This window comes from Pleurodeles waltl, chromosome 4_1 (assembly GCF_031143425.1).
Source record: "Pleurodeles waltl isolate 20211129_DDA chromosome 4_1, aPleWal1.hap1.20221129, whole genome shotgun sequence".
In the NCBI taxonomy this organism is placed as follows: domain Eukaryota; kingdom Metazoa; phylum Chordata; class Amphibia; order Caudata; family Salamandridae; genus Pleurodeles; species Pleurodeles waltl.
In genome coordinates this window covers 111145542-111169983 of record NC_090442.1, presented here as the reverse complement: position 1 = coordinate 111169983, position 24442 = coordinate 111145542, and the positions used below count along the sequence as shown (strand labels likewise).

At 47.5% G+C, this 24442-nt stretch overlaps 1 protein-coding gene across 1 annotated transcript; it reads right to left on the bottom strand.

Moving 5' to 3' along the window:
- Positions 1-1814: 1814 nt before the first annotated feature.
- LOC138287433 (proto-oncogene Mas-like) lies at positions 1815-23461 on the bottom strand. The gene is made up of 2 exons (XM_069227856.1): positions 23239-23461; positions 1815-5410 (listed from the first exon to the last, which is right to left on the bottom strand). Exon 2 carries the CDS (start codon positions 5389-5391, stop codon positions 4372-4374), a length of 1020 nt encoding a protein of 339 aa, XP_069083957.1. The 5' UTR covers positions 5392-5410; positions 23239-23461; the 3' UTR covers positions 1815-4371.
- Positions 23462-24442: the final 981 nt, after the last annotated feature.

The following is a 24442-nucleotide window of genomic DNA, read 5'->3' as shown; positions in this document are numbered from 1 at the left end:
TTTTACTGCTGTCTTTGCTTGCTCGGCACCAGAGGGCCTTATACTGTGGCTGTTATTTCATAATTTGTGTTGGAAACATTGAAACATTTGTACTGATGTTTTCTATGATGTTGTTACTCCTTGTGTCTAACTTCTCTAATCCAGTCAGCTCTATGTAATTGAACAGTGCAGCTGTAATTGGACTGGTCAAAGCTCTGTCGTCTTTGGCCTCTAATTGTGCCTCAGATACTTTTATGTGTTTCCTCCTAGCTCCTTCCTAGTCATAACTAAGGACCGAGAATCTAATTTAAAGAGGGAAGATTGAAGTACAAAGTGAAAAAGTTTCCATTTATATTCCAGATAAAACTGTATTACCAGATATTTTAACTGCAAGAAATAATGATTTTACCTTAGCTAGTTTTAGGGAACTTGTGCTGAAAATTGCACTATTTTGATACCGTGGGGCATATTTAAGAAAACTTTTCTTGCACCCCTTAGCACCCCCGTAACGACACCATGTGTGCGCTGTATTTAAAATACGGTGCACCATGGTGGTAGTTAGGGGATTAGCATCAGCATTTTTGATACTAGTCTGACTCTGTGCCGGCTTAGCCTCAAAAATGTTGATGGTAATCCTGCAAAGCACACAGAGGCCCATTGTAACCAATGGAAGCCCTGCTCTGAGCAGGCGTTAAAAGTGTCGAAAAAATGACGTAAAGAAGACTCTTAGATTTCTTTGCACCATTTTTTGGCCCCCCTAACGGGGGAACGCCCTCTTTGCATACATTATGCCTGGCGCAGGCATAATGTAGCACAGAGGGTCACAAAGCGGCACTATGCATGCATTGCGCCACTTTGTAAATATGGCAAGGTGTTTTTGGTCTTCTAACACCACATCTGCATAAACAAATTATGCTAATGTGGCGTTAGAATGACACTAGGGCCTCTTAAATATGCCTTCATGTTTTTAAAGATTTCTTGGGGGTGGTGAGCACCAACACTCATGGGGAGGGCCTGGTCAACACTAGCGTCCTGGAATATCTCATTGATCACCTTTTGATTTTGTTCCCAATTTAAGCAAAAGATTATCCTGAAAAATACACAATTTAGCCCAGTTTTTTCCAAGATGTTCTCAGGGTGAGAACCCATTGCTGTCCATCAATTCATTGCATTTTGAGAATGGCTTCATTGTTCCACTTGTGTAATCACTGGACTTTAGTGATGGGATCAAGTAGTCTTCTTATTACCCTGCAGATGCAACATGCAATGCGGCATGAACTTTGCTGCCACACCACCATTTGAATTGTTCAAGTACAGCAGTGCAGTAGAAAGTTTGGATGCCTGCGCTTCACATATAATACAGGGATGCAGTAATCACCTTTGAGGGTTTCTTTAAGTTTGGTGTCATAGTAAATGCTGGACTTACAGCTCTGTCACAACATCAAGATGGGCAGGCACACAAGCTTTACAAAAGAACAAAGAAAACACTGGCCCTTGTCAAAAGTAACTACTTTGCAGTAGTTTGCTGTGCATGTACTTTAGGTTCATCACTTTCAGCACAAACTTCATCTTCTGCCTTGATTTCCTAAGATTCTACTTTGAGGGTTCAGCATAACTCTGATAATGCAGTCTCTTCAGAAAAGGGGCCCTTCTTTTTATTATTAACTAAGGAAAGCACACAATTGTATTATGAAAACATGTTCTTTTCTTCTCCTACATGACTGGATTTTTTGAGCCATGCTGTAGATTAGAAGCAACAAGCGTAAATAGGACCATCAGAAACAAAAAAATCACAAGTCTATAAGCCAAAAATGTATTGATTACAGTACGTTTGTGCTTCTCATTGACAATGCTACCATCTGTGAGCATGAAGTCTAAAAAAGTCTTTAATGGAGCAAACTTTAAATATCACCCAGAATGTTATTACATGCCACCATGGCTCATCTACCATATCAAACCACCTCCCTATCATACCTAGCACACATGCCTCATATTACACCTATCATACCCATGCACTCATCATAGCAACTGACCATGCCTGCCAACCGCTCCTAACCTACCTACCGGTTGTATGCCAATACTTAACATTTCGATTGGCATATATCCAGACGTGCTACTAATTTACTTACAAGGTCCTCTCAGGGTCTCTCGAGTCAGTTCATGAGTCCCGTCTCTATCAGGCAGAGCCTTCTGCAGCTTTCAGTGTGAGTTATGGATGTAGATGTTGACCCTCCTGTTTGATGGCTTCACCCAATTAGGTGGCACTTTATGCAAAATGTACTGATGAAAGTTTCATTGTGTATAAGAAAACGATTTCATGGCTGCATTTAGGTTCTTAGTTATCACACAGCTGAGTCAATAGACGGTGAATTGTGAGGGCAGACTTTGACAGGTTTCATAGAGATGCTTGTCAGTGATCACCTTGAAAGAATTAAAGCATATGCATATTAAAGCCAGTGAGTGGAATGGGATCTACAGAATTATCAGTGGACCCTATCTTCAAGTGCTCTATGATCAGTGGCATCGAAGGGGACTTTATTCACAAATATCTTACAAAGCTGTGAGTTCCCAGGATGCGAATCCGGCATATTCATGTTGACACTTTTGACACAATTTTAAGCTCAGAATCAATCTCTTTTGTGGTTAGCTTTATGAATGAAGATCTAACTTCTCACCACCCCCAATGGATATTCAAACATATTTCGATTCAGAGATCTTTCTATAGAGCAGATCATCCACCATCATGAAAATGCAACACTACAGACAGTCTTTGGCCAGCAGAGGTAGGTTAGTCCCACGAATGGCAAAGGGCCTGATCATTGGAAGACTTTATCTCAGGTTTTCCACCTTACCACCATCACAATTAGGGTCAGATTTAAAAGGCCCTATTGCTTTTAGTGATGCTCCGGTGGCGCTATGTACTGTGCCTTATTGACAAGGTGATGTTAAGCCACTTGTAAATACAGCCCCTTCACACGCAGCACTTTGCGGGGAAGGGGCGAGCAATGGGTATTGCTGTTGGCATGCCATAGCAAAACCCACTGCATTTGGACGCTGTCCCAGATTTATGAGTTTTTGTAAACCTGAGGCAGTGCCAAAATCAAACGCCACCCCAGAGGTGGCATTAGCATGGCACAACAAGGAGAAATATTTTCATTTCTCCTCGTTTTTTGCTCTTTCTATGTGTGCTGCATTCTGCAGCACACATAGAAATAGCAAATCTCCATAAAATAATGTTTTTGTGCAGGAGGTTGACCCTTCCTGCATATAAACAATCTCCCCCGCATCACAGCCATCCTTTCACCATGGCACAAAGGTGACTGCGTTGACACTCGGCAGCAAATTTAGCTCCAGCGCAGGTGGCAACAAAGGGGTGTGCTGTATTCTATTAATTACGCCGCATCCCAGTGTTTTAAAAATGACACAGCGTGGTGCTGCCAAATGTGGCTCAGTGGCGTGCTCTGTCATTTTCTTTTAAATTTGGGCCTGAGTTTTCTAAGACTTTCCAAGAGTCTGCCATCTCTATTACTTATAAGTCAATGTGTGAGTCAAGATACTTTTGGCATACTTTACAAATTGGTGTAAGTTGCAGGAAGATAAATTAATGCCTATATAAGTGGTGAGGTTTGCAAGGCATATAAACATGTATGTGATAATATAGCTGAAGTTTGTATGCCATGGTGTTCCACCACTTGGGCTTCCTAGATGCAAAACACATTGGAACTTGCCTGGACAGCATGGCAGAAGATGAAGGGTTCATGGATTGCTGAAATTAATTTATTGTACAAACATGCATGGCTCTAGTATGAATACACTTTTGTGCTAGACAAATGAACTTACATCTACAGTGATCTGTGGCCTCTGACAGATGGTTGTTTTTGTCTTCTCAGAATAAAACAAGACATATGTCCTTTTTGAATGCACTGGGCACTAGGCACTAGACAAGCAATTTTACTAATTTTCACTCCACCTCTTCAACAGCAAACCTGACTTTCTAACTTCACTGCAGGCCTTAACTTGCATCCCTTTTGGGCCTAGATACATTCTTCTTTGTGTGTGTTCTACCAGGCAAGGGTAAGGTTCGGATGGTGTTGGTCATGCTTGTCCGTCTCCCCTCCTGCTTACTCACATGAATTCAGTGCATTTTCCATATGATAAACATTCTGATCCACCTCTTAGCCTCCGGAGGACATTCAATGCACTGATGTATTTTCCACAAGAAATAATAGTAATTTTCAGCCTCCAATGCATACAGAGAGAATGGGCCTCACAATGAGCTGACAAAGATTATTGATCTATTAGTTTAGCAGAAAGACCATCGAATGTCCTGGCTGGTACTTAAAGCATGCATTCCCATTTATCATTCAATAAGAGTTAAATGGAAAGTCCAGTCTAACTGCTATTGGACTCTGTGGTGTCTCCCTCGTCGATGCCTTTTGTTGCTTCTTCTTTTCCTCTTCCCTCTTCATCCTCCTCTTCTCTAAAGACCTTCTTCAGACCTTTCTCTAGGAAGTTCCAGACTCCTTGCATTTTCTGCCTTCCCACCAGAAAGTAGATGAAGGGGTTGACACTGCAATTAATTGAGATACACATGTGAACTGCAAAGAAGAAAGCAGCAGAAGAGAAACCTGCTGGCAAGATCTGCAGGTAAAGTAGCAACCACAAAACTCTCACAGGTGCTACTGAAATGAGAAAGACAAAGACTGTTGCCACAATGACAATGACAAGCTTTGGTGGATGGTGTTGCCTTGAGGATTTTTTAACCATGATTAACATACTCAGGCTGGCTATAACCATAGTGGGTATAATCAGCAAGAAAACCAGCACTGATAAAAATGTGTGGACTGCTGTACACCGCGCCCCCACTGTTTCAAACAGCTCTACAGGGCAACCTAAGTTGTCCACCAGAGTCACAAGTATTGAAAGACCCCAACTTATGACACACACAAGCAGGGACTGGAAGGTTGGGCGGTTGTAACGATACCACATGGGGCAATAGATGGCCATACATCTCTCCACACTAATGGCAGTCAGAAGAAACATATCTGCATAGTTTACAAGGCCGTGTAAGATCTCCAGTGCAAACATCACTGTCTCTTGGTCATCTGTGAGTTCTTGTTTTAAAAAATGAAGGATTGTGAAACACATCAGCAAAGAGATGAAGATGAGGTAGCTTAAGTCAGCGACAGAAAGGTTGATGATGTATACGGTGTACTTAGTCCTTTTGATTTTAAAACATAGATACCAGAAAACCAAAGTGTTTCCAAGAATCCCAATGAAGGAGGTAAACAAAATGAAACCAGCTGCAATGATGAAACTGGTGGCAGATTCCATTGCTGGATTGAGTTCCCCTGTCCCATTAAAATGGACAGCATTGGTGATGTTACGGGGAATGCTTTCCGTATCTGCCATGGTGTCGTCTTCAAGTGCCCTATTGGGAAGGAAGATAAAACTGTTTTAGTTGCAAGAATATTAATTTCAATAACAAGCTCAAATGAAGAGGGCATGCACGAAGTTTGGGAATATGGTGGAATGCAAAGAAAATATGAATTCATATGGACTGACCTTGAATTGTGTCTCCCATAGTTATGTCTCCAACAAAATGAGTTGTGAATTAGTGGCAAGGGTTTCACAGACACAGTGCTTAACAGCAGATTGCTGTTGCCATTTGTACAGGGCATATTTTCCATCGGCAATAAAAGAGTTGGGAACCGTAAAGTAAGAAGTTCTTGACCGACACTTCAAACAAGCATTGGCAAAGCCAATGGGACTTGGTTTCTCAATGACTGTGTGCCACCAGTATTGGGTTTTCCAATGCTTGTAGAAGAGGTGCACATGCATTGGCAAAGCCAATAGCAGTAGGAGGTTATATTTGTTGGCAGTTTTATGTAATGCAAACTTGGTCCGGGGTCATCAGAGTATTTTACCTGAGCACTAGATTACATTATACAAGATCTGATTACTTTGTTTAAGAAGCAGAGAGATCAATTGATTTCCCCAGAATTGCAGGATATTTAACCAATGCCGGGACTCGAACCAGTTTTCCCAGTTTCAAAGTTGGCACCTCTGTCCATTAGGCCACTTCTTCTCGCTACATCTTCCACTGCTATTTTGTACATGTATATGATGGCTGTCACATTGCATCTAGATTAAATGCAACCAAGACTGCTACCACATTGCACTATGACACAATGCACCGAACATTTTGGAACAATAATAAATAAACCTCCAAGACAGATGCCCACTGCTCTTTGTCAGTGGTTGCTACTGTCTATAGTGGGAGCAGCAGGAAGCATGTCAGGGAAGAGGAGGGAGGGAGAGACATTGGAAAGTAGCACTGCTCGTTATTAGCAGAGTGGGTATGGCAAGAGGTGGACAAAGTGGGCAGCGGAGGAAATACAGAAGTGAGAATAACTGGGAATAATGTGGAGATAGAAAAAGGGTGGGCGAGAAAGTGGGATAATAAGAGAGGCACAGAGAAGAGGAGAGAAACAGGGAAAAGAGTAGTACATGCACTTTCATGAAGTTCCACAGCTCAAGTGCCAGAGAATCATGCAGAATCAATAGCTCCCTGATATCAGCATTACAAGGATATACTCAACCAATGAAAATAGAGGATGAAAATTAAATGCTCCATAGGTGAGACAAACAAAGGAATAGGGAGGTAAGGCACTGATTCAGGAGCAAAGCATTGAAATGTGCAAGCAAGCCATCCAATAATAGGCAGGAGGTGGGCCCAAAGCCCACTCTAGATATATGTTAAAGTATTGTTTACAATGCTGTTTGTGACAGGCAGCTAAAGCTCTCTGTATGGAAACCCCATAAACTAGGTGACAAACCGCTGTCAGTTGAAATGCTCAATTCTAGGCAAGATGTTAATAACCCAAACAAGCATTGGCAAAACCAATGTGTCTGGCTATCTTTAAAGTCAAAGAGCTTCTCCATTGATTGGTGAGAATGTGCATTGTCTGTGTGGCTGTGCAATGGTGTGTATGTGATAATAAGTGAGTGGGTGGGGAGTTAGTGAGTGCATTAATGGAAGGCAGAATGAATGAGTGACTTGGGTATGTGACTGCATGTATGAATGTTTGAATAATGAGTGCATGGATGAATGGAAAGGTGACAAAATAATTGGCTGTGTACATCAAAAGGATGTAGGATTATTCTTAGATCCCAACAGCGATTCATTGAGACAGGTGGTAGAGGTCAGCAGTCTAGAGAACTATAATAAAATGACTAACAAACTGTTAATAGAGTTCCCTGAAGTGTTTAAGGATCAGCTAGGCTGTCTTAAAGGATGCCCTCACAAGATAGTATTAAAAGATGGAGTCTGTCCATTTGTAAGCTGAGAAAGAGGCTCCCGTTGGGTAGAAATAATTTTTTTTTAAAGCTTGGCATAGTTGAAGAAGTGAGGCAGAATATTTGAGCAATGAGTTCATTGATGTGTGAAAGGCTGGGTGGAAGGGCGAGTAAGTGTCCAATCTGAAGAATCACTGTGTCTGACCCTACTGTGCATCTATAAGCCTGTTGCTCTATGTGTGAACCATGAACCTCACTGAGCAGTCAATAGAATTGTTCTAACACACTGTCCATCGCTGCAGAGTGAACAGAGGGGCGATCAGTGGCGGCTCCTCTGTTAGGGGCAGAGGAGCGCCCCCCCCGCCAGCAGCAGAAGCTGCAAAACCTTTAACAAGCGAAACTATAATAAACTGGGTTTATTATTGTTTCATTTGTTAAAGGGGCAGGGCCACGGGGGTGACGAGCAGTGAGGGGGAGTGCACTGTGCACTCTCTCCCACTGTGTATGTGTGTTTGACCGGCCGTCTTGGGCCGGCCAAACACACATGTGCAGTGTGCTCTCTCCAGCCCAGCACTGTGTTGCTGGGTTAGAGAGAGCATGCACAGGCTCCCAATCTGCCTCAGAGTGCCCTGGCTTGGCACTCACAGACAATCCTAACCCACTATGAGTAGCATCCAGATTTTGCTGTGGGGCAGGCTGGAAGCTTGTGCTTGTCTGCAGCAATGGGAGAAAGAGGAGCGGCACAGTGGATCAGGTAAGTTTTACATTTTTTACAAGAAATTTTTATTAAATGTTACCTTCTACCACTCCCCACACCCTCTACCCAGTGCGTCACACCCACCCCGCCCTAGCGATGCGAGCCGCTACTGGGTGTGATAACACTATGGGGAAGATTTACTAAAATATAGGGCAGCACCACAGCCATACTTACAAAATAGGGCCTGCTGCTGTTTTTTACACCCTTGCCTAGCGCACACCTCTGCGGTGCATGCATGGTGTCATCAAGCATAGGTTTGTACTGGAAGCATACACTTAGAGTGGAAAATTGTATGCTGAGGCAATTTTTAAAACATTTCACATATTGCATGTACGCTGCGCAATGCAGTACACATGTATTGGGCAAACTGTTTGGAGAAATAAATATATTTTCTCAAGTTTGGGCCTGCTGTTTTTTTACTTAAAGCTCGGTCTGACAATTTTTGTAGATTTTCATTTAAAAAAATGGATTATTTCTTCTGGAATTCCCAAGAACCACCCATGTAACGCCTCATTGTTACACAATGGTATAAATCCACACAAAGTACTACAAGCATTTGCAATGCAACGGATCTAGCTTTAGCTCGCGTTACAGCTACTAGCATTGTAAACACCTAACCTGACTTTTCTTGCCACATAAACTTAGAATGAAAAGTAAAACAGTTTCACATATGCGAGCTGATGGTCGCCATGAGCGTGAAGGAGACACAGAAAAGGAAACAGAAGTTCGCTTGCAGTGAAATGTATTGGCAAAAGTACAATTATTCATGTTAGAGGCAAAAGTACATTTATCCATGTAACCAGCAAAAGTGCATTTATCCATGTAACAGGGTCGATGTCATGCAAAGCGCTCAACTACTGCCCAGCAAGATTGCACTGCGTGGGAAATTTAAAGGTAAAGTAGTCCAGAAACCAGTTGAAAACACGGAGCCTTATATGTTTTCAGTAGATTACCGGTGCGCACAGGGAGGGCTAAACACCAGAAAAGGCATGACGTATGCATGCCTTTCACAGATAAAATCAATCGATTTTTAAAAGGCAAGCCCACAAACTAATGAAAGTGACGGGCGTGACATGAGCGTGATTAGAAGCCTACAGAGAGATTACAACATGGTCCAGAGCGCTTGTGCACGCTCGACCCCAAAAAAACAGGTATTTATCCATCTCAAGAAAAGTTCTGCACTGAAAAATAAATACCTTTTAAGATTTTTGCACTGCTTGGCATGGATTTGTGCTGGCGCACAGTCTTGATATATCTGCCCCAATGTACCTAGCTGAGTAAAACTGCATTTTAACTCTGCCAGCAACACATTTAAATATCTATGAACGTATCTAAGCCAATGACCCCTGAGCACTCTGTGTCCTTTGCCAGGAGTTACAAGTTAACAAATGTCAATAACAAATGGCACAGAAGCGGAAATTCAAATTCAGCATTATTAAAACGTGTGTCCTAAGGTTTTATCGTGCTGCTGTTTGCTGGAATTATGTATTCTTGAAGTATAGAGTCCCCAAATAACTACGCCTATTTCTTTAAGATGACAGGTGACATAATTTATTTGCAAACTTGGCGACAACCTGTAAGAATAGGCAGCCTTGCCACTTCTCTATAAATATTCGATTGCTTCCCAGTTGTAACATACCATGGACCGCAGCGGGTTGGCTAATCAAAAAACCATATGGGCTGAACGACTTCATTGACATGTAGTTTTTTAAACAATTTAATACAATTGTGCAGCTGTACTGGCACGAAATATCCGCAAACATAATTGTGAAAAACCTTAAATCGTTAGGGGCTAGCCAGCACCTCGAATTAACAAATGAATTGTTAGCTTAATTATAGGCACATAATTTTAGAAAAGGACACAAAGACATTCCTCTATTCCTGCAATAAATCCGCGTGGACTATTCAGTGCTCAGGGATCATTTCTGTTCTTTTGGACATGTTTTCAAAACTGGAGTCAGCACATGGACTTCTTCTGGTTTGACTGTAATGCTGTTAAAAGCACAATTTCCGACAGTGGCATATGTTTGCACTGCTACAAGCCGTAGTGGGTGTCCTACTGTCATATACAAGTGCTTTAATTGATAAAAGTTGAAGTGAGTGAAGTTGTTGTAATGGAAGACGGCACAGACATTTTTTTTCCAAACGGCAACACAAGAGTTTATAGGGTTGTGTATATTTTTTTAAAGTAATTCTTCCTCTTTTTGTACATTTATATTGAGGGTTTTGGCCTGTAAAAAAGGGGTATTTTTAGTACATATTTATAAGAACGCATTTCATAACAGTGTAAAACCATCATGAAGCAGCTGTTAGAATGCCGCTAGGTGGCGCTGCGGCCACTGAAAAAGATGCAAAGCTAAACGGAAACTACCACCGAGCGCAGGGTCTAATGGAAAGAGAACGAAACCAGGGTGTGATGATTTCAGTGAACTCCTTTATTCCCAGACCGACACGCACAGGAGTGGAAGGAGCCGTTCAATGAGAACCCTACCGATCAAAATAGGGGAAAAGCGTGAAATACTCTGATATGTCCCGCTTCTTGACTTCAGTGGAAATCACCGCGCTCAAGTCAGAAAAGAGGCAGGCAAAGCCTGTGGAACTACAGAGCCTCATTTAAGAAGCCCTAGCAGCACACTGCGCCATCAGAGCATCATTTTTTTGACTCTCTGGTGGTGAAGTGTGCCAGCTCTGACTTACAAGGACACACAAAGCCACGTTGTGTGGCTTTTCATGGACTTGTAAATATGGACCCCTTTCATGAGCAACACTGCGTGAAAGGGGTGTTCCATGGGTGTCGCTTGGGGCATTCCCACGCACATAGCTGCAATGTTTCCCAGGTCTATGCATGATGTGCTGCTCTAGTCCACTTTTTTCCCCTTTGAATTCTGGTACCTGTAGTCCTGTTGAAATAATTAAATACCCATGGAACCCGAAGGAATCTGATGCACACACAATTTACAAGTCTGGGAATGTGTCAGATTCATACACCACCTCAGGGGTGAAGTAAGAGATGCAACGGGGAGAAATATCTTAATTTCTCCCCGTTTGTTTCTCTTTCTATGTGTGCTGCATTCTGCATGTTTTAAATTCATTTTCTTAACTATAACGTCCCTGTAACCTTAGGTTTTCTCAGTGAATTGCTAAGGTTTTTTAACATACAGTAATTTTCATTACTATACATTAGTCCAACCACCTCAGTGCATAGCCCTTGGCTGTGCGTGGTGGGTGGGTCCTGCAGCCAACCCCTATAACAACCCAACCCTGTGCTGCGCATGGCCTTTGCCCCTGTGCAACGGGTGTTGGCCGCAGGGCCTATCCTGCAGCCAACCCTCAGAACCCAACACCGTACTGCACATGGCCTTTGGCCATGTGCAGCAGAGGTTGGCCACAGGGACTGGCCTTTGGCCAGGCCCTGCAGCCAACCCCTATAATGACCGAACCCTGTGCTGCACACGGCTTTTGGCCTTGCACAGTGTGGGTTGGCTGCACGGCTAGGCCCTGCAGCCAACCCCTATAACCACCACACCCCTCTCCGCGCATGGCCATGCACAACACGGGTTGGCTGTCACGGAGGCTAACCGTCCAGCATGCACCCATTTGTTTCTGGATCCACTGGTGGATTTGCGGATTCAACGGAAGATCTACGGATTGGGTGAAAAAATCCCTTTACCCATCCTATTGGTCAGGATATCTCTATCCTGACCCCTTATATGTTTTTTCACTGATCATTTCCCACCCTGCAACTTTTCTGGTTCCGGTTCTGGCCAGCCAATCAGGGCCTTGCTTTCCCCCCCAGATCCGATGATCCGGATCTGCGAATCCAAATCTGTGGCCCTCGATATCTATATTTTGTAAACTCTAATATCTCAGAAACTATTGAACGGATTTACACCAAATCACAAAAAGCGTGCTTTTGGGACCAAGATTTAGGTTTCTGCCAAATTTAGTGTAATTCCGTTCAGCGGTTCAGTCTGTAATCGTGTTCCAAATTTTGCAAAATCCCATTGACATAGAATGTGGGGAAAAGTGTTTTGGGACCCCTCTTTTTCTTGGCCCCTGTTTGACAGATCACCCCAAAACTTTCCAGACAGCAGCTGAAATGACCAAAGTATAAGTTTTGAACATTTCGTAGAGATTCGTCAAACGGTGCCAAAGTTATTGGCAAAGCAAAAAATGCTCCATCTATGGTAAATAAGTCCAAATTATAACTAGCTAGTGGCGAGCACCAATAGGTAATATATCATTGTACATAGATGTGGATGGAGTTAGCAATAGTAAATCTATACTTCCTCTATATGCACTTACCTTTGGATAATTTGGCCTTCAATATTTTGTCCACCATATTCTTGTGTCTCAGTATTGTAAGCTTTGATATTCAGCGGTACAATATAATTCTCTCTAGACTAAACTGTGAAGCAGTCCTACTCAATGGTCTTCCAGGATATAGTCTCAGGCGGTCATTACAACATTGGCAGTAAAATCCGCTTACCGCCGTGCAGAAGACCGCCAACACACCGCCGCGGCCGCGGAATTCCGCCACAGCTATTATGACCCACATCCCAAAATCCAACAAAAATCAGACACCCACACAATTCCGCCACACCAAAGGTCAGTGATAAACTGTCAAAAACAAAACCTCCACCGTCACAGCAACAGAAATACGCCCACGCTATCACAACCCACTAATCCACGCGGCGGTCTTTCAACCACGGTATTCCATAGGCGGTACACACCGCCGCGCTCAAAATACACACACATTTACAAAAAACAACCACATTGGACAATTCGAAATACACACACCTGATACACATACACACACCACTCCCACACACCCATTACAATATAAAACACACACCCACATCACCCACAAACCCCTACGACCAAAAATTCAGAAAGAAGGCCAGAGAGAGACAGCACCAGCAAGAACAACAGCATCCACAGGCACTCAACACCATCACCCACACAACTTCCACGCACAAAACACCACACACCACTACATATCACCACACTTATCACCACACACACCACCCCACACATCACCCACACCACCCCATGGCACGGCAAAGACACCCCAGGTTCTCGGAGGAGGAGCTCAGGTTCATGGTGGAGGAAATCGTACGGGTAGAGCCACAGCTATTTGGAGCACAGGTGCAGCACATCTCAATAGCAAGGAAGATGGAGCTATGGCGAAGAATAGTCGACAGGGTCAACGCAGTGGGACAGCACCCAAGAAATCGGGACGACATCAGGAAGAGGTGGAATGACCTACGGGGGAAGGTGCGTTACGTGGTCTCCAGACACCACCTGGCGGTACAGCGGACTGGCGGCAGACCCCCACCTCCTCACCCACAACTAACAACATGGGAGGAGCAGGTCTTGGCGATTCTGCATCCTGAGGGCCTCGCAGGAGTCGGTGGAGGAATGGACTCTGGTAAGTCAAACCTTTAACTACCATATCCCCCACCCTACCTGCATGCTATCACAGACCCCCACCCTCACTCCCTCCCCTATCACTCCAACTCCTCACTTATGTACTAATAACACAAACCCCTCATCCCAACACCAAGCCCTGCATGCAACAACAAAGCATGGACACCCATCACTAAACCATGCCCAATGCACATACCCATAACACCCCCTTCAACCATCGTCACACAAGCCCCCACACAGGAATGCTAGCACTGGGGTATACGCTCACCCACCCATTGCACACCATGACACACACAGATGCAATAATCATGCTTTTACACCCCTGCAGGACCACTACCCAACGTCACCAGACAGGAGGGTCCAGACATCTCCACCCCACCCACAGAAGAGGCCCACAGTGATGACAGCAGCTCTGTCCAACTGGATCCAGATGACCAGCCCGGACCATTGTGGGCCTCAGGACAGTCGGTTCCCCTCACACAGGCACAGCCCACCACAGACCTTCCACCCTCTGGTAACACCAGCACAGCACCCACCCAGCGGGCCCGTACCTCCGTCCCCAGGACACGTCAATCAGCTGTGTGTCCACCACTACAGGGAACCCAGGATAACCCACCAACCCAACAACAACAGGGACTTGGTGGCAGTGGCAGTGGGCACACGGTCCAGGGGACGGAGGCCCAGGAACACAGGGGAACTGGGAGGGCTGCCGTGCGACCGGGGGAGGACAGGCCAAGGGAACCCACTCTCCATGAGACCCTCTCCTCCATCATGGGAGCATACCACCACTCCCAGGAGACGATGGCAACGGTCCTGGCCAAGTTTCAGGAGACCCAGCGCATGCAGGAGGAACAGTATTTGGGGTTCACGGAGGAACTCAGAACCATCAGCTCCACCCTGGGCACCATCGTAGGGGTGCTGAAGGAAATACTTAACACCAGGAGGGACACTGTGGCACTCCAAGGGGCCCCTGACACTAGCATGGACGATGAACTGCCCACCACCTCCGCCGGTGCTAGTGGACAGGACGCCCCGCCACAGGACCACCACACCAGCACCCCACCCCCTGCAGACGGACAACCACCCGCAAGCGGTCCCTGAGATCCAGGACCAAGACAGAGCACAATGCCAAGACCCCCACCAAGAAATGAGACTACCCTGATTGTCAAACCACTGTCCCACTTTGTAACCCTGTCTATATTGGAACTGCCCCAGCTCCACTTCCTATGCCCATATGGGCAATGCATCTGTGAGACTAATAGACTGGCCTCTGCCATGGACATATCTCCACCAACCCCCCTCACCATTTTACAACCCCCTCCAATAATGAGCACTTCAATAAACACCCTTGAACCACAAAACAATCTGGAGTCAGTCTGTGATTTCGAATTTGTGTATTAGCAATTACAGTGACAAAATGCTTTTTCAAATGTAATGTCAACATACCTATGTCACACAGCTCAAGTCCATGAGGAATCTAAGCAGATGACACACGTTGGAAACCACACCTGTGAAACCGTAAGGGAAAATGACAACTCAGTGACCATACACTGGGTGAAATCGACAGACAGGATAGAGGTGAAAGTGTTAAAGTACTTGTAGTAGCCAGGAATGTTTTCTCACCTGTGTCTCACTGGAAATATTGCTGGATGACTGAGTCCCTGTTGTCAATGTCTTCTTCCTATGCTTCCTCCTCATCACTGTCCACAGGCTCCACAGCTGCCACATCACAGCCATCTGGACCATCCTCCTGCAGAAAAGGCACCTGTCGTCGCAAAGCCAAGTTGTGAAGCATACAGCAGGCCATGATGATCTGGCACACCTTCTTTGGTGAGTAGAATAGGGATCCAACTGTCGTATGGAGGCACCTGAACCTGGCCTTCAGGAGGCCGAAGGTGCGTTCGATCACCCTCCTAGTCCGCCCATGTGCCTCATTGTAGCGTTCCTCTGCCCTGGTCCCGGGATTTCTCACTGGGGTCAGTAGCCATGACAGGTTGGAGTAACCAGAGTCCCCTAATAGCCACACCCGGTGCCTCTGGAGTTGACCCATCACATAAGAGATGCTGCTATTCCGCAGGATGTAGGCGTCATGCACAGAGCCAGGGACATAGTATTTACCTGGGAGATGTACTGGTCTGCCAAACATACCATCTGTACATTCATGGAATGATAACTCTTCTGGTTCCTGTACACCTGTTCACTCCTGTGGGGGGGGACCAAAGCTACATGGGTCCCATCAAAGGCACCTATGATGTTGGGGATATGTCCCATGGCATAGAAGTCACCTTTCACTGTAGGCAAGTCCTCCACCTGAGGGAAAACGATGTAGCTCCGCATGTGTTTCAGCAGGGCAGACAACACTCTGGACAACACATTGGAAAACATAGGCTGGGACATCCCTGATGCCATGGCCACTGTTGTTTGAAATGACCCACTTGCAAGGAAATGGAGCCCTGATAGCACCTGCACTTGAGGGGGGATCCCTGTGGGATGGCGGATTGCGGACATCAGGTCTGGCTCCAACTGGGCACACAGTTCCTAGATTGTGGCACGGTCAAACATATAGGTGATGATCAAACTTCTTTCCTCCATTGTCGACGGGTCCACCAGCGGTCGGTACACCGGAGGATTCCGCCATCTCCTCACATGTCCCAGCGGACGGTGCCTATGAAGGACAACAGCGACCACAGAGTCAAACAACTCAGAGGTACTTACCCATAGTCTACACAGAACAACATTCATACACAAAATGTGGCCTGTATTTGTGTTGTGAGACAAGGCCTAGGTATGTGTGACGCAGTTGGTAATTTGGCCATGTGGGCCCCTGAAATGGCGGCTGCCTGACCTGTAAAGTGGGACAATGGGATGTGAGGTAACTGCGCTGGCGTTGTACACCGTCGCGGTAGGCGGTCGAAGACCGCGGCGCAATGCTGCATTGTTTAACATTGGACCCTATGGATCCCAGGAGCCAATGACGATGTACGCCGGCGGTGACGGTACGCACCGCCGCGGACGTGACCGCCACGGACGTGCCCGCCATTTTCTATCTGTTCAATCACTCGATCCCTGAACTTCAACAGGAGAGGACCTACACTGCAAGTGCTGCTGTGACCTCGGTCTGGAAGAGACAATGGCTCATGCGTCTGGGGAAAGGGCCCCTGCCTTCACTGCAGAGGAGTTGGAGAAGCTCATCGACGGGGTCCTCCCCCAGTACACGCTACTCTACGGTCCTCCAGACCAACAGGTAAGCACACAGGGAGCATGCTGTATGGGCTATGCCTGTGTGGAGAGGGCTGGTTGTAAGAAGGAAGGAGGCACAGTTCTGCGTGCATGAAGGACTGTGAATGCATGTGCCACATGGCAAGGGTAGGGATGTGGGCCACTCACTTTGACGGTGCAGTTGGTAATGACTTCTCTTCCCCTGTAATATTCCTGTAGGTCAGCGCCCACCAGAAGAAGGATATTTGGCGTGCCATCGCAAAGGACGTCCGGACCCTGGTGGTCCATCACAGACGGAGCACCCACTGCCGTAAAAGATGGGAGGACATTCGCCGCTGGAGCAAGAAGACGGCGGAGGCTCAGCTGGGGATGGCCTCCCAATGTGGGAGGGGTGTCCATCGAACCATGACCCCCCTGATGTTCAGGATCCTGGTGGTGGCCTACCCTGAGTTGGATGGGCGCTTGAGGGCATCACAGCAGACACAAGGGGGTGAGTACACTATCATTCAGCGGACTTTGCGCGCAGTGAATGTGTCTGGGTGGGGGAGGAGGGCTGTGGGTTTCGTAGGCAAGGCCCCTCCGTAAGGCAGGCCATGTGGCCCCCCACCCCACCTCTGTAGAGTGCCAAGTACAGCTATTCATGCCCCTGTGTCACCTATGTGTGCAGATGTCGTCCATAGCCTTGTAGACCATTTCCCAGGAATTGCATCTGTAGAGCCCAACAGCGCGACGTAGTGCACGGGGCTGCTGTGTCTGTATTGTCCACCAACGCCAGCGGTAAGCCATGCACTCAACCTGTCTTTCTTCTGTCTTCCCCCCCTTTTTATCATCTCCCTGTTCTTGTGTGCATTAGCATCATCAGGCGGAGGTACAGTGGCACCGGAGCACGAGGGAGCTGCATCCCACATGGGCATGGAGGCCCACACTACGGACTCAGAATACACCAGTGGGACAGAGGGCGAGGGGAGCACCACGGCGGTCTCAGGATCTGCAACCAGCGACACGGACTTCGATGGGAGCTCCCTTGTGGTGGCGGCAACATCTGTGCCCCCCACTTCTACAAGTACACCCCCCTACCAGCACTGCCCTCCCAGCAGCCCCTCAGCCTTCGCCCCGTGCCCGCTCACCCAGGAGGGTGGGCATCACCTTCGCCCCAGGCACCTCAGCCCCTGTCACCTCTGCTGCCCTCAGTGAGGAGGCCACTGACCTCCTCAGGTCCCTCACTGTTGGGCAGTCTACCATTTTGAATGCCATCCAGGGTGTAGAAAGGGAGTTGCAACAAACAAATGCATTCCTGGAGGGCATTCATTCTGTTCAGGCTGCCCTTCATCGAACCCTTCAGACTCTGGCCTCAGCACTGATGGCAGCCATTGTCCCTGTGTCTAGCCTCCCCCCTCCAACTACCTCCTCCCAAACCCAATCCCCTGTACCTCTGCCTATCCCAAGCACACCATCAGACAGCCTGCACACACCTCACCACACAAGGGAAGCTCAGGCAAACATAAGCACCACACATCCCACAGGCACTCACGCAAGCATCACACACATGCAGACACACCAACATCCACTGCCTCCACTGTGTCCCCCTCCTCTTCTCCCTCCTCCCTCCCAGTCTCGTCTACACTCACACCTGCATGCACTACCACTACAGCCACTACGTCCCGCACCAGCACACCCACCACCACACCCCGCTCACGTGCACTCACCACCCCCACTACCATTTACACGTCCGCTGTGTCCTCTCCCAGTGTGTCTGTGACGCCCCCTCCCAAGATACACAAACGCAAGCACACACCCACCCAACAGACATCCACCTTACGACAGCCTCCAACCCATGCACCTGCACCCAAAACCACAAACCTTACACCTCCTACAACCACCACCTCTTCCTCCACTCCCAAACCCCCTCCAGCTACCCGTCCCAGTGTCTCCAAAAAACTTTTCCTGTCCACCCTTAACCTATTTAACACCACCCCCGTCCAACTCATCTCAGCCAAAAAATCTCCGGCACCAGTTGTGCCTGTTGTTACAGGTATGTGGATTGCACCGGCCACCAGGCCAGCCAGTGTGGCATGGAGCCACAGCACAGCCAGTCCCCCCCATGAAGCACCAGAAGTTGGACAGTACCCGGCGGGAGAGGGGGAAGACTCCAGCCAGCCAAGCCGCTCACAGGGGTCCCGGGGGGAGTGTCGACTCAGCTGTGACTCCTCCCAAGGTGGGGAAGGGGCAGAGGAAATCTCCGTCTGGGAGGAGAAGCACGGCAGAGAAGACCGCCATCATCCCCGCTGCCCAGGAGGCCACCGCCAGCCCAATCGTCACTGCCCAGGAGGCCACCGCCAGAGCCACTGCCCAGGAGGCCACCGCCAGCACTGTCGTCACTGGCCAGGAGGCCACCGCCAGAGTCACTGCCCAGGAGGCCACCGCCAGCTCAATCGTCACTGCCCAGGAGGCCACCGCCAGCACAATCGTCACTGCCCAGGAGTCCACCGCCAGCACCGTCGTCACTGGCCAGGAGGCCACCGCCAGAGTCACAGGCCAGGAGGCCACCGCCAGAGTCACGGGCCAGGAGGCAACCGCCAGCCCAATTGTCACTGCCCAGGAGGCCACCGCCAGCCCAATCGTCACTGCCCAGGAGGCCACCGCCAGCACCATCGTCACTGCCCAGGAGGCCCCCGCAAGCCACAGCCAAGCTGACCCATGAAGGACTGCCAGCCACAGCCCTGCTAGGCAATGACGGACTGCCTTGGCAAGGACCGCTGAACAGGGCAAAGACCGCCATGGAAAGCACCGCTGAACAGGTCAGACACTGGCAACCCAAGCACCGCTGAACAGGGCAAAGACCGCCATGGAATGCACCGCTGAACAGGTCAGACACTGGCAACTCAAGCACCGCTGAACATGGCAAAGACCGCCATGGAAAGCACCGCTGAACAGGTCAGACACTGGCAACTGAAGCACCGCTGAACAGGCCAAGCACCGCTGAACAGGGTAAAGACCGCCATGGAAAGCACCGCTAGCCAATTTGCGGCACGGGCAGTGACGCAACAGGGACCGTCACAGGGTGAGTGCTGCACTCTGGGCACCAGTCCCCCTCCAGAACCAGTGGAGACTTGCATCCACTCCGTCTGTCCTGCACGGGATGCAGCACTCTGGGCACCAGTCCCCCTCCAGAACCAGTGGAGACTTGCATCCACTCCACCTGTCCTGCACAGGATGAAGCACTCTGGGCACCAGTCCCCCTCCTGAACCAGTGGAGACTTGCATCCACTTGTGTGACTGTGGCTTTGCACTCCCCAGGATGTAACAGTGGGCAAACCACCCACTGTAGAGACTTGAGAGACTGTGGCTTTGCACTCCCCAGGATGTAACAGTGGGCAAACCACCCACTGTAGAGACTTGAGAGACTGTGGCTTTGCACTCCCCAGGATGTAACAGTGGGCAAACCACCCACCGTAGAGACTTGAGAGACTGTGGCTTTGCACTCCCCAGGATGTAACAGTGGGCAAGCCACCCACTGTAGAGACTTGATAGACTGTGGCTTTGCACTCCCTAGGATACATCAATGGGCATGGAGCCCCCTCGTGGATTTGGCGTGGTGCACTCATCCGACTGAGGTGCCCCCCCTTCCCCCTGAGGTGCCTGTGTTATTTTGATCTGATGCCCCTGGAGTGTTCTCTCCGTTTGGATTGGGTATCTTGTGTGGGCCTCGCCCATACATTTTGGGCCCAGTGGTCCACGGACTATGAATGGTGCTATACCTGCACTACTAATCGTGGTGTATATTTTGTTTATTGTGTATATATATATGTATATATTTGCTTACTGAATTTTGATATATTACAAGGGTTACACTCATTTCCTTTTGTCTTTGTATTCTACCAGGGGGGTTGGGGGTGTTACTGTAATGTATAGATAAGCATTGGTGTGGGTGTTGTAGTGGGTGAGGGTCGGGGTGGGGGTTGGGGTGTTGAGTGTGTGTGTCCCTGTGTTTTTGCCTCCCCCCTTCCCTATGTCGGAGGTGCAGTACTCACTGTGGTCTTCACCGACGGCGTTGATGCTCCTCGTAGAAGAGCAGGAAGACTAGTGCAGGAAGAATATGGAGTTCCGGCTCCATGGTGTCGTTGTTCCTCGTGCAGTGTGTAGAGATGAGCGTTTTCCCTTTGAAATGGCTGTTTCCGCCGTGTTTTTATCCGTGGTGAATCCACCCCGGAAAAGGTGGCGGATTGGTAGGTTGTGATACTGTGGGCGGTACATTGTCTCCCGCCTGTCTGTTGGCGGTGACCGCCGCGCTGTTTGTTTCTACCACCGTGGCGGACGGAGTGTTAAAGTGGCTGTCTTTGTTGGCGGTTTCCGCCACGGTCATAATTGCAAATTTTTTACCGCCGGCCTGTTGGCGGTCTTACCGCCGCTTTAACACCGTCCGCCAGGGTTGTAATGACCACCTCAGTCCTTTAACAGCTACAGGAATAATTACAAATGCTAAAAAGGCAGATCACCTTTTGGCAGTACTAAGATTTATGCACTGTTTCCCAAGTGCTACATTTTAACATCTCATCCTACGCTGCACAAAACCCAAGAGAAGTGGTTCCAAATCTGTGGTCTTGGGACCCCTGGGAGTCCGCAAAGCCTCCTCAGAGGGTCCGTGACCACTCAGCAAATTAAATAATATTAACAGATTAGGTCTCCAGCCTTCAGTAATGACTCAGTGGGGATGTCCCCGGATTCCAATAATGATTCAGTGGGTCCCTGGTTCCAGTAATGATAAAGTGGGGGTCCACAGAAGTCAAAAGGTTGGGAACCACTTCCCTAGAGGGAAACAGAAACTTAAGAAGCAACAAAGGCATTGTGCTACAAATCCCAATATTTTCCAAACAAAAAAATGCCCCACCACTCCTTCTTTGGGCAGCACCCAAAACCTTTCACAAAATCCTATAGAACTCATAACTGCGTGTTACAGATTTTGTGTGTGATTGGTAACAATCCGTAGTTATATCTATCACACAAGTAATAACTGCTCAAGTAATATGTATCTTATATCTGGTAAGGTCAACCAGGAGCAGCACCATGACCTCACTGGAACTGATATACCTCAGTTTGAATAAACCCTTATGATTAAATAGAAGAAACACCCATGGCCATCTGCCTCAAACAAATTGTGTAAAGATCAGTTTTGCAACGTTAATTGTACACACCTATATTGTACCTAATATTTTTATGGTTTCTCTACCTATTGTAAATCATTATAACTATGACTTGGCCGGCCCTATTTAAAAATTCTAAATAATTCAATAAATTGCCTTCTTAGTGACATGAAGTCATCTGGTAAGCTTAGGTGCAAGAACCCTCCCCATTCAGTCACATATTATAGTGGGTGTTAATGCAACCAAACTCTGCGGGGCTGAGTCCTCAAACATCTTATCTCCACCCACGGCCTCGGGTCACCAGACTTATTCTCAACCAATCACTTCAGAGAGAATGTTGATGGGGCCGCCTCCTACAGCCCAGTGACTGGAGAAGCTTCTCCCACCAGCAGCAATTACGGTACCTTTTTACAATAGTCAAAGAACCAAAAACAGCTGTTTTTGAACACATACATGAATTCAAAGTGAGATTCACCTCAGTACACGGCCACAACAGGACAGGTTCTCAGTCATAATAGTATAGCCACCCAGAACAAAGCAGGTGTACCCTGTTTCACTGGGACATTTCATAACTTAAAACTAAACAACCTTGTATATTTTCCTAGAGTGCATAGCACGAGCCCTCTTTAGTAACAGCTGTATATATGCACCATCAAAGGTGAGGCACAACACCCGACCCCAGCCACTCACTAAGGCCTTAAAACATATACTTCTAGAAAGGTACCCAAACATGGAAAGAGTCACTTAGGAAACGTTGTTTGGACATTTAGGATCCGAGACATATAAACTGCTGTGTACTCATTGAAATACACATATGTACAGCCACAGTGCTATACAAATCACAGATGCCGGCAAAGAGGCACACATGACCACTTAACACAAACCGACATCACAATGAAATATGATTTACATTCAGATGTACACACAGACAATGACCCAGAGGGTGACATGCTAAACTACAATTGCAAGAGATTGACTACGCAGACCCACTTAAACACAAATGCCTACTTTCTCATTGGAAAACATGACATCTCTATCTTTATCACTCACACACACACACACACACACACACACAAAACACACACAGCTCCAAAAAACATACAACATTTCATACCTAACATTATGAGAACCGGCTATTGGCCGTACTGAAGTGTGTATTTACCATTCTAACTCAACAAGCGCTTTGATACTGGGTTAGATTATAAAGTGGAATGAGCCAAATAACACTCCACTTTTAAGTTTCTGGTCCTCACAGCGGGAGTTATACATGGATGCGCAGGTGCGCGCACACACACACACACACATGTGAACACACATTTGAAAACACATTCGCTTACAGAATATTCACATGTCGCCTGCCAAAATAACGAATAATAGACAGTAACATTGCTGCCACCTAAAATCGTTCAGTACCTTCCTCGATTGCACTGTGACCAGTACTCTGGCTTCCCCTCGATGTGGTTTCTTTGCCCCCCTCTGCCGCTGCTGCCGCAGGCCGTGTTGTGGCCTCCACCACATCCGACTCTCCAAGAAAATGGGAGGCAATGTTCTGAGGGCAACTCCTGCCAGAGGCACAAGAAAGCTCTGGATCTTCTTCTTATGCTGTCTCTGAAAATGTTGCTGTCATAGAACAATATCTAGATTTATCCTCTGACATCAGCGACCGGGCAAGAGGAGGATCAGCACAGAGGAAATTGTTACCTACTATGCCTTGGCCCGAAACCCCACGCCCCGGGACATTCTCTATTATTTAATGCAGCAATTATCTTCGATGATTCTCTGTTTCATTGTGCAAATCCTCCTCACGTTTTTCTTGCTGTCTAATAGGGGTGTCGGCTGTAGTTGAACTTGTCCTACCTGCTCGTTCTGTCTGTCCCACTGAACACTTGCCTACAGTACCGATCAGAAAGCCTGGAGGAAAATGCTGTAAACCGTCTGCTTATATTTTGCATGGAATTACTCATTCCAGGACTTACAAAGGAAGCTATCCAACCTTCACTAGTTTTGGTAGATTTAGGGCCATATTTATACTCTATTTGCGCCGGATTTGCGTCGTTTTTTTTAACGCAAATTTGACGCAAAACGAACTCCATATTTATACTCTGGCATTAGACGCGTCTAGCGCCAAAGTTCATGGAGTTTGCGTCATTTTTTAGCGTGGACACCTACTTTGCGTTAATGATATGCAAGGTAGGCGTTCCCTTCTAAAAAATGACTCCGAGGCATGTGCGCCCACTGCCACCCACCCACTGCCACCCTTGCCCACCCCAGGAGGACGCCCAAGGATGGAGGGACCCATCCCAGGGAACTTAAGGTAAGTTCAGGTAAGTATATATATATATTTTTTTTTGTGGCATAGGGGGGCCTGATTTGTGCCCCCCTACATGCCACTATGCCCACTGACCATGCCCAGTGGACATAAGTCCCCTGGGCATGGCCATTGGGCAAGGGGGCATGACTCCTGTCTTTGCTAAGACAGGAGTCATTTCAATGGGGGTTGGGAGTAAAAAAAAATGGCGCAAATCGGGTGGAGGCAAAAATTTTGCCTCAGCCTGACTTGCCCCATTTTTTGACGCCCAAGCTCCATATTCCCCTACGCCGGCGCTGCCTGGTGTAA

Coding starts and splice junctions, on each gene's coding strand:
- LOC138287433 (XM_069227856.1), bottom strand. CDS start 5,391: ATGGCAGATACGGAAAGCATTCCCCGTAACATCACCAATGCTGTCCAT.